The sequence below is a fragment of the Scardinius erythrophthalmus genome (genome assembly GCF_964197995.2).
Source record: "Scardinius erythrophthalmus genome assembly, chromosome: 2".
Taxonomy (NCBI): Eukaryota; Metazoa; Chordata; class Actinopteri; order Cypriniformes; family Leuciscidae; genus Scardinius; species Scardinius erythrophthalmus.
Genome location: NC_138222.1, coordinates 49345692 through 49361865, shown reverse-complemented (window position 1 = coordinate 49361865; position 16174 = coordinate 49345692). Strand labels below are relative to the sequence as shown.

Genomic DNA, 16174 nt, shown 5'->3' with positions numbered 1-16174 from the left:
AGCAAACAGATGGGCTGACAACTAAATAATGGCTGAAGAATGGCTTGTCAATATTAATCAGAATGTGAACGATCACTCAGTCACATGACAGGAGACAAAACGCCGTACAAAACGACATGTGATGAGCATTTTGCATTGTTCTTGCTTGAGGGCTTTTCTCTATTTTCAATGGAACAAACTACCACTTTACAACGCTCTTAATTGGCACATTTGTTGGAATAACGGAGACAGTTCTTCTTTCAGTTGTAATTTGGGAGCAGAAGTCTCACACATCATTCAGAGAGAACATATGTGACAATATAATTGGTGTAAAGATTAGCCAAACTGCGCTGCTGAATAAAGCACAGCCCTTCACTACCTTTTTCTAGCTGAACTTCCACATTCAGTGTCTACTTTCAATAACAGACTCAAAAAAGGGATTTTAAGGACTTTTCCTGAGAGCATGTTACACAACAACTCTCTCTGTTTTACTAAAAAGCACAACAAAACAATGCAAACTTCAATATTTATCATGAAAGCATAAGCTAAGTTTGGACTCTATCAGAAACTATCAATAACCGTTCTAACAGAAAATGTTTGGGATTACTATTATGAAGAAAATAACACTTTTATTCAGCAAGGATGCATTAAATTGACAAAAAGTGACATTTATAATGTTATGAAAGATTTCTATTTCAAATAAATTCTGTTCTTAAAAATTTCTATTGATCAAAGAATCTTGAAAAAGAAAGTTTACAAAAATGGTTTTGGTTTTACAGAAAAATATGAAGCAGCATAACCGTTTTCACCATTATTGAAAATAAGAAATGTTTGAGCGCCAAATCAGCATTTTAAAATATTAGCCTATATAGAAGCTCTACATTATTCTTTTCAGCTTTTCAGCATATATATATATATATATTAAAATGCCTTTCACTTGGTCAGCGTAATAATATTTGTTCAAAAACATTAAAAATCTTACTGATCCCAACCTTTTGAAGGGTAGTATATCACCACATAATTTTATTTATCCGTCACTTCCAGCTGAAACATTTCGACTGTCGGAAATATTTACCCTTGAAGCGGACACATCAGCAGGACTGGCAGACACATAACGGTTATGTTTAGACACTAATATGCGGAAGGCAGCAATCAGGACAGGACAAGGTCAGCGAGCGAGAGATATGAGAGCAGCTGCGAGAAGGTTCCCGGATCGGCACGTTTAATATAACACAGGTGACAAGAGTCTGGTTGAGCACTGCTAACGTTTGATATCACTGGTTAGGTGTTAAAAGAATTAGATAAAAGAGTGTCTGTCCGTGCAAAACTCGCCTCCACAAGGTGGGTGGTTGCTTAGTCAGGACTAAGTCAGAAAAGTCCACCCAAACGTCTCTATGACCCTGTTTACACCTGGTAAGATGCATTTAGTCGATCTGATCACAAGTGAACGAACGACGCTAAATACAGGTGTAAACGGGGTCTAAAACTTTTTAAGCTTGTCCACTATGACGTAGTCGAAAACACATTTGACCAGATTGCTCTCCGTATGTATTGCCATCGTCTCTGGGTACTTTCATATGTAAATTGCGCAAACTTATTTTGCCATTATATTGAAAGATAAAAAAAAAAAAGACCCATAGACCCTCGAAGAAATCACAACAGAAGTGTAATCCCTCGTCTACTTGTGATCCGATCGACCAAAACGCATCTTAATACCAGATGATACAGCCTATCTGACCTCTAGATATGGCTTGCGTCCCTCATTCAATCGAGGAATCATTTTGTGTCCATAGCAAAACTGTGCAGGGTGAGCTAAGGCCCATTCACACCAAGAACGTTAACTATAACGATAAAAACTATATTAGATTCTACAGCAGTGCACGATAACGCTCAGTTTATTATAAACGCACTGCATTTCTGTCCCTTTAAATGCTCAAGCTCTTTAAAGCAGAATGGATTCTGATTGGCTGTTAATGTTTATTTAGTTAATCAGCTAGAAAAATCATAGTTATTGGTGTGAACAATATGCAAACAAATTAGTTGCTTGACAAATTATTTGAGATAAACAGCCGAAGAAAACATGACATTTTGTTACACCCGCTTAAATTGAGCGCAGGAATCATCTCAAGTACCCGCGAGCCCAAAGCGGAGGTCAGATGAGACTGTTTGCGCTCTGGCCATAAACAAACAGAAGTTGAGCTGCAGCACAGACAGATACACATCTGAAGAGCTCCAAACAGACAAAGACGCTTAATATCAGTATTTAAGGGAGAAACAGGCTGCCGTTTTGAGCCGAGAGGTCTTTGAGGTCACTTTTACGAGGCTGACGCTCTCGCAGGGCCCGTCGAGACTTGCAGCGCAGTAGGTCTTGGCCGATTCCATAAAGAACCAGAGGCAGAATGCTCCAACATTAATAGCAGGTTGCCCAGCTGTGCCGTCTCTAACTAATCCTGCAAGGCTGTAATTAAAGCACACATCAAATGCGCATTAAAGTCCCAGCGGCCCCAGTCACAGGGGGGACTCGTTAAGACTCAGAGGTTCCAATTCCGCCCCATTCCACAAGCCGAAAAAGATTCATGGAGCACCTCTGATAACTTTCCAACCCTTTAATTTTTCCATTTTGCAAATTTGTGAAAAGCGATGTCACATTTACAGTGAAGAATTGCGCATGTGGCTCCTTCATCTGGAGCAGATGGAAAAAAGGGTAATCTTGCCTTGACGGATGGTCTTGGTAGACTAAACGATACGCAAAGACTCATTTGGAGAAAAATGCTAAGTGCTTTACTCAAAACTAGCAGAAAAAGGGAAAGTGCCGCCACATCTATTAAAAAAAAAATCCAGATTAACAACAGAAAGATCCACACAAAATATCAATACTCTTCTATAGTTTCCTTTCCCATAGCGAACACCTGAAGTCATGCCTCGGTCACATTTCACCCCAAAATCAAATAATATTTTTTGCCTGATAAAAACTATTTATAACCATAATGTTTTGCATTGTAAAAATTATTCATGAAAATTAAGCACATTTTCCTCCTCAAATTAGTTTCCTCATTACTGTAACGCATTACAGTATTTTTTATTTTAGTACTCTTTGAGATGTATTTACATTACGATGATGATAATTGGCAGTGGAAAAGGTTCTTAATTTTAATGAAAATAATTGTATTTTGTCAATTTAAGAAAAAAAAAGAGATATTTTTATAGTAATGGGTAACACTTTCCAATAAGGATCCATTTGTTAGCTAAATTAGTTAAAATAAACTAAAATATACTTCTAAAGCATTTATTAATCTTAGTTCATGTTAATTTCAACATTTACAATTACACCATTAAATTAAAGGTTGTATTTGTAAAAATTACTTTTTAATGGACCTGAGGTAACGATGAACAGCTTAATTTTTAACTTTAACTAACGTTAAAGATCAATAAATACTGTAACACATGTATTGCTCATTGTTAGTAAATGCACTAACTAATGTTAATAACTTATGGGATCTTATTGTAAAGTGTTACCCTGTAATGGCATGGAATAAAAAAAACTGGAAAGTAATAAATCATGAAGAATAATTGCAATTACAAAAGAAACTCAAAAGGAAAGCATCCATAAAATTTCTAGTAATGAGAAATGGAAGAATCTGCTTAAAAGTCATGAAAACGTAATGGTCCTAAAAAAGGATTCATTTTCTTTATGCAATTAAAGAAAATTTGTAGTTTTTTGTGAAATATGACAGACATGTTCTCTTGACAGGTTGCATGAGATTCACCTGGATGCAAATGGCCCGTCTTTTTATAAAGTAGCTCTCAGCTACTCGGTCTGCTCACAAAAAGAAACGGGGAGAATGTGGCCATAACAGTATGATGATGATGATGAACTTCATCCACTGGAGAGACGATGATTCACCTCTCCAAGGTCAAGAGGTCACCCTTTCAAAAAGTCAGTGTCTAAACTCCAAAGCTCCATTTCCTCTGAGTCACCCCATAACGGCTTTGATAAAACAGCTGATCTAGAACAATGACAAGAGACAGGCTATGTTCCCGTTTGAACACATTCCACTATTCCAGCTCTCACTGTAATACCTGGCCAGGTATCGCCAAAATCCTTTGAAGGATCAAAGCCTGCCTGGGAGTTTTGATAGTGAAAAGAAGAACGCAGCCCTTTTCTGCTTCGCTCCAACCTATAATTTTCAGTACCTGAAAATTGCAGCTCTGAGAGTTCAATGAAGAGGCTGATTTTCGAACAATATGCATTATAAACCTCGAGCCTGAGCTGCAGGAAATATAGGACACTAATAATTATGCAAAGGGTGCCCTGCTCTACTTTGGTCATGTGATCACAATGGTTTGGCCCTGTAATTATGCACACACACAAAAAAAAAACATATCCAGGTGTATTGTACGTTACGCCCCACAAACTTCATCTCGTCTTACCTCATAGGACCAGACGCACTGCACCCCGGCGAAGCGGCGCACGCAGCGGCCCACCTCCACGTCCTCATGGGTGGTGTACATCTCCTGCAGGCACTGGCGGATGTGGGGCACCATCCTGCGCAGCACCTCACGGCTCATGATGACGCCAGGGCCGCCCATGCAGAAGTTCTCCCCCGGTTCCAAGGCCAGCTTGCCCAGTTCGTCGCGGGCGCCCATGCCCGTCTGGCCAAGAAAGATGGCTTCGCTGCTGTTCAGACTCCTCAGAAAGCTCTCCAGCTTCTCGCTTTTGATGTAGACGTCGTCGTCGGCTCGCATGAACCACTCGAACTGGTCCAGGTAGTGGTCATGCATGTACTTGAGCATCATGAAGGACTTCTTCTGAGGAGGGTACGAGTCGTCCACGTTCTGCAGAGCCACAATGGGGATTGGGATCGTCGTGTCAGAACCCTCGCTGGAGAAAAACTCCACTTTGCCTGGAACAGACTTGGCCCAGGTCCTACATAACACAAAAAAAGGAGAAATATGTTCAAAATTAGTGATCGATCGATCGATCGATCAATAAATTGGCCTAGGGGTGGGCGGTTTGACCAAAACCTTACATGTTTACAGTAGGCTATATCACAATATAATAGTTATTTGTGCTGCAAACTGAGCCACAAAATGTTTTACATATAACTGTTTTGTACTGTCTAGTTTTCTATATTACTAAAAAAAAAAAAAAAAAAAAGGTTAACAATAAAAACCTATCCCTCTAGCAAAACCAAAATTTTGTTTTTTTATTAAGTGAATTTTGAGGAAATATTGTTTATTTCAGCAATTTTGTTAACAAATTCTCACATCATCATTAAATTATCAGGAATGTGATCAAGAACAAAAAAATTACAACAATTTCCCTATTTAACATGGCTAAACAACAACAGTAATTATTATTATTTAAAAAAATTATTATTAAAAATAAATAAAACATAGATATAATAAAAAGATATAATAAATATAATAATATAACAATAATATTATGTACCATACAATTAGACAAGGGTTTAGTATTATTATTAATCATAATAATGTTAAATTACGATAGTAATATTTATGGCTGTCTTCATTTCTTTGCTGTCAAAACGTTCAATTAGGGCTTTTATTTTTGGGAAAAAACCATAAGGAAACCTCAAAGCTTTGTTGACAACAGATTTACAATTACAAACAATTCTAATTGCAATTTTGTGAACACTGTTGGTGCATGTTGCGGTTTAAAATGCCATTATCAAACTCAGCGCTTGCAGAGAGCAGCACGCACTTCTGAAGTCCGAACCGAGACGCTCCGGGACACTGAAAACCCTGGATCATGAGCTGCTTGTGTGTAAATGAACACAGTGGTTCATATTTGGGTCATATTAGGTTGAAAAATACCTATTATTTTTCATAGGTTGGAAAATATATATATATATATTTTTTCTAAATAGTAATCACATTCCTGATTATGTACTGTATATATATATATATATATATATATATGAAGAGTTCAGATGCAAAAGCCTCTAAGTGCCATCTGAAATTTTCTTCTAGAATGATCATTTTTATCAAGCTTGTATATTTAAGTTCAGTAATTTCACTTAAATGACAACTAATAGGTCATTTTCATTGCCATTTAAGTGAAATTACTGAACTTAAATATACGCCCCTTGATAAAAACAATCATTCTAGAAGAAAATTTCAGATGGCACTTAGAGGCTTTTGCATCTGAACTCTTCATATATATATATATATATATATATATACATTGATCATTAAAAAAAACAACAACAACCTTGGTTAAGCAGCACTATTCAGAATATATTGACATGAGAACCTGAAGACTTGAGTAAATAACAATGCCTCGAGTTATTATCAGAATGACGAAAAGATTGAGCAAGGAACTGCTTTAGGATGATTCAGATGGTTTTAAAACAAAAAGTCCCAAGCTGATTAACTATAAACATGTGAAACGAAAACAGATAAACCAAATGCAGCACTCAACACAAGCATAAAATGCCAAAAGCTTCATTGTGCCACGACCCTGAAGTGTAGGAGGACGCTTGCAGCAACTAAATCAGTTCAGCAGAGCTTCAGAGATGCACTTAATTTAATATTGCAACATTCCTGTCCAGACACTCAAGCACGAGTCTCTAAAATACACTTGTGTCCCGCATGTCAGCACGTGGAAAGGCTGCACTGTTTTTGTTCAGATAATATCCCCTCTTCATGCCAACATCTAATTTTACCAAAACCCTGCTTCCTGTTCTCTGCAACTAAAGAAGGGGAATCCAAAGATACAGTGTTAACCTTTTGCATACTTCTGCAGTGAAGAAGACATGGGTTGCATCCGAAATCGCATACTTCCCTATTATATAGTGGCATGCATGTGACAAAAGAAGTATGTCTGAATTCATAAAAAAGTAGGCAAAAAATCCCTGGATGACCTACGTCTTTCGGCGAGATTCTGAACTGTGCATATGATCGACACTTCACTATCCCATGAGGCCTATCCCGGGAGAGGATTTGTGAATGGAGGTGAAACGACACAACTGACACTGGTAGGTCACGTAATAATGACAATATGGCGAAGGTCCAGAATACATTCATACTACACAGAACATACTTTTTTTAGCGGTTGTGAAGTAATTACTTTTTCAAAGTAAGTACCTACTCAAGAGAGTTTGCGATTTCGGACACAGCCATGGTGTCAGTCTGATATCACCACTGAAAGCAGGAGAAAGAGCCAGCCAAGCTTTGCTTTGATAGACAACCTTTTTTCATTTTCTAGCACGAAATAAGCATTCAGTAATCTTGCCTGCATATGCAAATCAAATAATGCAATTAAATAACTGAGATTGCAAACCAGGAGAAATAATAGTTTAGCAATCCTTTGAGAACACATTCTCTAGATTCTTTGGATCTTCAAATTGCTCCTGTGCAGAACTATAAGGAATTAATTGTAGGAAATACAGCAACAAGAGAATCAGCCATTGTAAAGACATCAGTGATGCTCTGGCGTTGCCACCAAGGCAATTCACCCCAAAAAACCTGGCAAGGAAATACTGCTGATTAAACGTATGACATAAATGCTTGCTTCAGCACAACTCTGTCCTCTCCATCCTTACACAAATTACCATGGTAACCATAGTCTCCACCAAAGTACCATACAAATACTATTCCTAAAATAATAATGTGGTATTAGCCAAAAGTGCCATTTAAAAATGAGAGGAAGATACCGACCATGGTGATTCTTCATAAATGACTGCGTTTAATAACCTATAAAACCCCCCATGCGGAACTAATACAACAGATGAAATAACATGATTCAGCATAACCCTGTTCTCTCACTCCTCATCCTTACTGTGATTTACCATGGTAATCACAGTCTCCACCAAAATACCATTGGGTTTTTTTTTTTTTTTTGCTACAGCAAAACTGAGGTAAAATGGTATTTGGCATAAGTGTCATCAAATATAAGAGAAAGAGTCTGAAGGCTTTCACATTGTTTGAAGAAGATCCCGTATTAGTTATTATATGATTATTAGATTATTTGTACATTAAAGCGTTTTAATATAATGTTGAATAGACAACTGAAATAAAGCATAACCCTGGCCTCTCTCCATCCATATCATTGTAACTGCTGTCTCGACCAAAATAGCATAGAATTATTGGGTTACACTTTACTTTAAGATGTCCCTGTTACGGTGTAAATATACTTTAAAGTACTGAGTAAATAAGTAACTACATGTACTTACTATAGGGTTAGGATTTAGTTTAGGGTTAGTTAGTTGCATGTAATTATGCAGAATTTAAAGTTAATACTACAGTAACTACATGTATCGTGTAAAAAGGACACTGTAAAATAAAGTGTCACCAATTATTGTTACTATTTAACTATGACACTTCCGCGGAAACTACGGTTATCATATAAGTGAACGTATTACCTGTAACTTCCATCCCCCCAAAATGTTATTTGCCAAATATATAGCAAAATATGAGATAAATATATTGTTGAAGAAGATCCCGTATTACTACGGTTATCGTTGTGATTTATCGTACGTGACGTGAATTACCAATAACCCCCACCCGCCTCTCAAAAAAACAATGACTAATAGCTGAAATAAGATAGCTCCAGCATAACCCTGACCTCTCTCTATCCTTTCCATAATTTACTCTGGTAATCAGTCAAAATACCATAAAATTATCGCTACTACTAACGTTACTACAATAAATGTGTGGTGGTAACAAGCACGGTTTCTGCACTCTCGTAACTATGCTGTATTTGGGCGGGAACTACGGTTACCATGGTGATTCTTCGTAAGTGGACGCGATGAATTAACGTACCTATATGCTGCCACGGCGCGGTTGTTCAGGTACTTCTGCGCGGTCATGACGCCCACGAACAGGAAGCTGTTGGACTGGGGCACCGCGGGCTTCTCCGTGTTGGGCATCAGCACCCCTCCATACTCCTTCTTCATCATCATCATCATCCCTCCTCCACCTCCGCAGCCGCCCGTGCCACCGCTCGCCCGCCGCTTGTGACCCGCTTTCTTCAGCTCAGTGGCCCGGGGCAGGATGAGCCTGGACGCCAGTGTGAACCCAACTACCAGACCCAGCAACACACTGAACCACGATCTGCGACTTCTGCCTGCCATTTCAGCTTCAACTCAAACCTCCGGATCAGTCAGGGCTTTTATTTCGTTTCGCCTTCGTTTTATTTTAAACGCCAGCCGCTGCTGCAGTCCCGTCCAGAACACTGGGTTTGGGTCCGAGCATGATCGCCGCTGATCACCGTTCACTGCCTATGTGTACGTTGCAGCGCTCCAGTCCGCATATATCACCAGCCACTGCCATCTAATCGCCAGCTATCCGCTCCATGCGAGCCATGATCGGATTCGTGAAGGTATTTCCGTCGTTTCGAGCTTGAATTGTTGATAAGTCAGGGGAAATGAACGGTCTGCTGTCTAAAGTGCGGCTGCATCCTCGTTCTCGCGACTATCTCGCCATTGTGAGTGAGCGAGTGCCTGAAACGCGTCTCTGCGGCTTAACCGTCAAGGGTTTTTGACACGCTGGAGGCGCCGTAGCTCGTTCCTGATTGGCTGAGAACAGTTATCTGATGACGTTTCATGCATGGGAAAAGCGTTGCGTCTTTTTTCTCGTGAATTGTTCTTTTGAAAGATTCAGCATTAAACCGTGTGTATTGTAAAGGAGACACACGTTTTACAATCGATTTATTTGATAAATCGTTCATTTTGTACCGACATATTATGCATTAATTGAATGCAAATTTTCTAACCAGAAGCCAGTTTTCGCTGTTTTCCTTGTAGAATTATAGAAGTACTTTAAAATAGATTTAAGTCAGAATAACAAAATAAATAATGAATTTTACATACAAAACTGGATGAAAGAAAAGCTATTATTATTTTGGATAATGATGTTCATCATCATATGTGATGTCTTAAATGCGAACTCCTGCTTCTTCAATTTTATGTATATTTCACTTATAGCCAACAAAATAAATAATGTGACAAATTTATTATAAATAATGACAAATCTAGCATTCACTTCATGAGGAATTTGTGAGGATTAATATGTTTCACACCACAATACTATTTGGATACTGCATGTTGCAATAAAATAAGTTTAAAAACATTTTGTAAAGTTTATTTTAAATTCAGTGTGTTAGTTATATATTTATATTTATTATTTAATAGTCAATTTTCATATTATGATTTCCTGTAATATAATCTTAATTCTCTAATTTTATAACAAGATTCCTCCCTTCCATAACTGACCAAACCACGTGCTAATCTCGCCACCTAGTGAACAAAGTGTGACCTCGCGAGACTACAAATTGCAATTCAGTCGCGTCCTTCCTTTTCTGCTGCGTATTTTCCTGTCTCAACGTACATGGGCAATATAATTCAACATTTTTTTTTATCTCAATATCATAACTAACTGGACATAAGGGGTGAATTTGAATAATCTCACCACAATGTGTGTTGTTTTTCTGCCAGGTCCCACGAACTAACTTCTAACAGTAAATACTAGCAATACGCAATTCGTTTCGAATTTTTTTTTCGAAAAAAAACTAAAAAATGAATAGGTTTATAAAATAGGTTTATTTATTACGAATATAATGTTTTCCCTTTCTCGAATAACAATGTTTAACACAAAATATATTTTCTCTTAGTGTTCAACTTTCCTTTGTCCTGAAAATAACTTTTCATCCTGTTAAAAAGTGTAAATTGTACTTTGATGGCCCTGAAACAGGATAAAACGTGGCATTTTCTGATAAATAAGACATAGACAAACGTTGAGTAAGTATGCATTTTAATTCTGAAAAGCTCACAATGACTTTGACACGTCATTCCTAAACAAATGCTTTCGAAAACACCAAAGACCCCACACCACGTAGGCTGCTATTTAACATCACTAACAACTGCATTGATGGATCTGTCATAAAAAGGCAATTCTTAATTTTTATAACAGAATACAACCACTTCAAATGATATAAATGTAGCACTTTGCATTTTTATTAACTCTCTCTAGGTGTTCATTTAGCACAGCCTTCATAAGTGCAAAAGCTAAAAACAGGAACACATTTCATTACTGAAAATCATCAGCCTGCCCCAGGAGTATTAATACCTTTGATGAGGAGGCGTCATTAGAAGCTGTCAATCAGACAAATAGGCAATAGTTTCTTAATCATAATGTGCAATTCAAGAAAAAAAATATGCAAAAAAATAAATAAAAAATCTGTCCTTTTCGACTCAACCTGACGTCATTCTAACTGCAAATGCTGTTATTGTGAAACACAAAAGCACAATCATCATGCAGCTTAAAAAGGAACTACAGAAAAAATTACATTTAACCAGTCCACTAGATTTCATAAGATAGAACTGATTGATTGGAAAGATATGATGGTGAGAACAAAAGTTAGACAATGCAGCCTGTAACCAGAAAAAATTAAGATCTATGAATCTATGATTTATGAAGATCCTTAATAACCATCTTTGTTATTGTCCTATGATGAGTGCTGACAGGCTTATCCAGTTAATATTTATGTGTTCCTGTGGGGGATTGTCAAAGGGTCAGAGGTTAATCTGACGACCTTTAACCTCATCCACCAGCAGACGGTCCTCTCCTGCCGGGTCTCCAGGCGCACGTTCCTCCTCCATCTCCAGACAAAGGACTGTACCCTACAGTACAAACAGACAGCAAATCATATAAACAACAACATGAATGACAAGACTCTGCGACAGTTCTCGAGTCTCAACCAGGATAATGGGCTTAATGATGAACGTTGCGTGAACAAACAGAAAAACAGGTTGCATCGCTTCCGCTTGTCAGAGAAAGTGTTAACAACAGTATGAGCTGACGGCCAGTGTTGGGGGTAGCGCATTACAAATAACAGGAGTCATGTAATCAGATTACTTTTTTCATGTAACGAGTAATGCATTACTTTTAAATTGATCTTTCTTCTCCATCCTATTCTTCTCCAATCTAGAACGGCAGCACAGCTGAAATGTTAGTTTGAGCTGTGCCCTCTACTGTATGAATTTGCATTTCCTTCAGCCTGAGGCTTATTCATTTCACTTCTGTGAAAGGGTCTTTCCATTTGCCAAAAATAGAACTTTCTTTTTTTTTTTTTACAAAACAAGCAAGCAAGCCCAGATGAAAAAAGTAATGTAACAACTAAGTAACTTAATTTGTTATTTGTTATTTGTAATACATTACTTTTAAAAGTAACTTTCCCCAACACTGATGACAGCGATATATATGGACTTTTAAGGTAATGCTCCTTTGAAGGCATAATGAGTAAAACGGCTATATATTTAGCAAAGCACATAGAAAAGATATATAAAATTGCTTTATTTTTCATAATTTAACTTTATTTGTATAACAATGCAAAATAAAAAACTATACAGTAAAAATAAAGTCACAAAAATACTTTTAAACAACAATTTAATAATGTCTAATGTCACCAGGGTGAGTAAATGATGACTTAATTTTCATTTTAGGGTAATAGTAACTATCCCCTTAATGTCTAGGCTAAATATAATTGCAATATTGATTACCTGGGTAATTTCCCCTGTGAAATCTTGGTCTATTCTGAAAATGGGTTAATTTTTTGGGTTAGTGCACTCAAAAAAAAAAAAAAAAACATTCTATATGCACTTTCTGAAAGTATGTTAAATAATCTGATTGAACATTGTTGTTAGTATCAGTAACTTAATAACATTATATTACACTATGAAACATTCAAATAGTCATGATTAAAACTACAAATGTTAAAAATTTGTTGATTAGTCCATGTTTAAGGAAATAAACGAATAAAGACCCAAAAATGTTTAAATTGAGCAAAGTATTCTTTGAATCATAAGAGAAAATGTAAAATAATGAATATGCTGCATACCACTGTGACGAAGGGGCTTTTTGTCTGTCCTTGGTCTTAGTGAGCTGGAGGAAGGGGCTTCTTCAGTGTTCTGCTGGAAAGAAGAAATAATATGTAAATGCACCACCTGACACCTGAGACCTAGAGAGATTCGTCCCAGAAGTCTTACCTGTGCAACTTTTGCATTTCCTTTATAACTCTTTCCTTCTTTCATACTTTCCCACATCTCGATTTTCTGTCTTCTCTTTTCCTCCTCAAGCTAAAGAGAACAGAAGAACCAGCATGAATATCGTGTGATGATTTGTATATGTACATTTCTGAAATCCATAACTTGGACACAGTCACCTCTGATAATCGATCACTCGAAATTGTAATGTAGACATGCATTTTCTGTAAAACTGCTTTGAAACAATATGTATTGTGAAAAGCGCTATACAAATACTGCAAACCGAATGTCCGTCCTGTCTGATCACGTCACCACATGAGACTCACCCTCTGCTGCTTCTCTTTGAATTCTGCAGCTCTGGCATCCTGCTCTTCTTGCATTTTGCGGCGCGACGCCTCCAGAGCCTCCTGACGCTGCACCACAGATCTGGGGTCTGCAAATGCCACACACACACACCTCTTAATAAATACTTTCAAGGCATTTCAGTTTCCAAACAGCAGACAGCGTTGGTTCTGACCTTGGCTCACGACTGAGACAGACGAGCTCTGATTGTCTCTGGGTCTGTTCTTGCGGAGATGCTGGATGAGCAGAAAGACTCCCATACACAGGAACACCAGATACCAGCCATATTCAGACAGGATCGAAGTAACTGTTGAAAAAAGATAAAGTTGACAATGACATTCCAGACACTGCAAAGACTATAAGCACTTTCCAAAGGTATGTTAAAAAGTCTGCAATATAATCGACCATTTGATTATTGTTAATAGTATCTATATACAACTTTAATAGCATAAACATTCTATTTCATTTTGAAACATTCAAAATACTCATATGTCATGAAGCTTTAATATTATATGAATAATATATATCTTATTTTTAGGAATGGCAAAATTATAAATGTTCAAAACCATTAGCTGACATCTGTTTTTAAATAAATATAATAAAGAAAATTGTTGCTGGGAAAAAATTAATCGTGATTAATCGCATCCAAAATAAAAGTTTGTGTTTGCATAATATATATGTGTGTACTGTGTATAATTATTTTGTATATATAAATACACACATATGCATGTATATATTTAAGATTTTTATTTATTTATATATAAATTATTTATATTTATATATAATATAAATTATGTATAAATGTATATACAGTATATACATGCAAATATTTCTTAAATAAATACATGCATATGTGTGTATTTATATATACAAAATAATTATACACAGTACACACATATATATTATGCAAACACAAACTTTTATTTTGGATGCGATTAATCGCGATTAATTTTTTCCCAGCACTAAAGAAAATATTAAAAGACAAATTAATAATAATGATAGTAGTAATCATCATCAGCTAATTATTTTTCATTTCTGTTAATTGTATAGGTAACAACATTAAGAAGAATTAAAAAAACATTCAGACAATTTGAAATCGGTGAAACTTTAATTATCTTATATGATTTGTGCACTTTACTATAAATACTACAAAATATAATGTATATGTTTAAACAAAAACATTATAAAGTATACAAGTGTAAAATGTGCTTTATTTTCACATCTTTATTTAAATTTCTATTGCATTTGATAAAATATCAAAAGTCTTACTTAAATAATTAGCCTACAATATCATATCATATCAATATACCAATATCATTCTGTTCTAGTCATTACTTGATAAGATCCACATCACTCCAAAATGTCAAATCGATGTTTCCATTAAGAGTCCTTTTATAACCCATAGTCACGGATTAGATATCAGTCAAACGGATTATACTAATATTACACTCATGATAAATGTTGAAAGGTCAGTAAACGCCAATGAACTGAAGATCCGGCTCATGTTTACATACCAGATGACTGCAGAAAACTCAGATCCTGGTTTGGAGGAACCTCTTCATTCTGGACATGCGCATCACCATCTGCCTCCATATTAAAACGGTTTAAAGATGTTTTATGATTTTGGTATGAGAATATATAATAATTATCTCATGTTTATCCCGTTCAATTCCACTCAAGCTACCCTGCTACAACACACCGACTCACTTCCGCAACCACAAGACAGCCAATCAGCTTTAAGATGACGTGGCCTTTACGGGGGCCCAACTGAGACAAATTCAAGGCAAAAAAAAAAAAAAAAAAAAAAATACTACTCCTTTTCGATTATAGCATTGCTTGTTTGAAATCTAAAGATTGAAATACCCACCTTTAAATTGGAGTTAAAGTAAATAAATATTTTAACTGCACCGTACTAGGAGTTAAATGAGTAAATAAATATTTTAACTGCACAGTACTTGGAGTATAAAAAAAAAACAATGTGACTTATGCCGCGTTCCAGGCAACCTGTAACCCGTGTTTTTCCAACTCGTAACTGGGAGTACATCGATCTAGTACGAGTTCACGGGTGGGAAGTCACGGGTTTGACTGCCGTTCCAGTGCACTTTCACGGGTATAAGGTTGGAAAAACACGGGTTACAGGTTGCCTGGAACGCGGCATTAAAGCTACACTGTGTAGGATTTTCTCCCATCTAGCGGTGAAATTGTTTATGACTACCAACTGAATATTACTTTCTAGTCCCTCCCATTCCGAGGGCGTTTTAACTCCTACGGTGGCCGTATTAATTCAAATCTGTCGGCAGTCGCGAGTAATCTCCCCCTCGCATTCGTCACAGTGCCACTGAGTGTAAAAACGCGAAAGGCGAAGCTTGAATTTCCAGGTGTGTCCCTCTTTGGCTAATGTATTTTCAAGATGGAGGCGCAACATGGCTGCCGCCATTCGAGCGACTCGCTTGCATGCATGTATTCTAAATGGCAGATTCTACGCTTACGAGAATACTTGATTAGTTGGTAGAAGTAATTACACATTAATGAGCACATATCATTTTGAAAGAACAAAGTGTTTTTTGCTGAGAATCAACTTTAAAAATTACACAGTGTATCTTAAACAGAAACTACAGATTTTCCAAGTGATATTTTATACACTTGGTATCTACAATATACCGTTATAAATGAGATTGATGATCTTTCTCTAAGCGTTTAGAAAATGTGTGGCCAAAAATTGGGTAAGAAATGTGCTGTGCATTTAGAACTTGAGTTCGAAAAGTTTTCAACATTATGAACAAACTTCAAGTTTTTAGTCTTTGAGGATGATTCACAAAATATTAGAACAGTAAAAAGACAGACGA

The 16174-nt window shown here is 36.7% G+C and overlaps 2 protein-coding genes across 5 annotated transcripts in view; both read right to left on the bottom strand.

Moving 5' to 3' along the window:
• The window catches only part of chsy1 (chondroitin sulfate synthase 1), a 63888-nt gene extending 54430 nt beyond the window's left edge, over positions 1-9458 (bottom strand). The window contains exons 1-2 of the mRNA XM_081359913.1: positions 8767-9458; positions 4411-4906 (exon numbers count right to left, since the gene is read on the bottom strand). Of these exons, the coding sequence (XP_081216039.1) occupies positions 4411-4906; positions 8767-9077 (807 nt within the window). The 5' untranslated portion in view covers positions 9078-9458. The remainder of the gene's footprint in view (positions 1-4410; positions 4907-8766) is intronic.
• Positions 9459-10738: 1280 nt separating this feature from the next.
• On the bottom strand, positions 10739-15383 carry selenos (selenoprotein S). 4 transcript variants are annotated; one of them, XM_081359047.1, is made up of 6 exons: positions 14843-15383; positions 13504-13635; positions 13313-13419; positions 12990-13079; positions 12842-12911; positions 10739-11624 (listed from the first exon to the last, which is right to left on the bottom strand). In XM_081359047.1, the coding sequence occupies exons 1-6, from the start codon at positions 14919-14921 to the stop codon at positions 11545-11547; spliced, it is 558 nt and encodes a 185-aa protein (XP_081215173.1). In that variant the 5' UTR covers positions 14922-15383; the 3' UTR covers positions 10739-11544. The 4 variants fall into 4 exon arrangements, with proteins under 4 accessions (XP_081215173.1, XP_081215172.1, XP_081215175.1 ...); XM_081359046.1 differs by having other exon boundaries at positions 12842-12914; positions 14843-15071; XM_081359049.1 differs by lacking the exon at positions 10739-11624 and adding an exon at positions 12503-12537 and having other exon boundaries at positions 14843-15076.
• Positions 15384-16174: the final 791 nt, after the last annotated feature.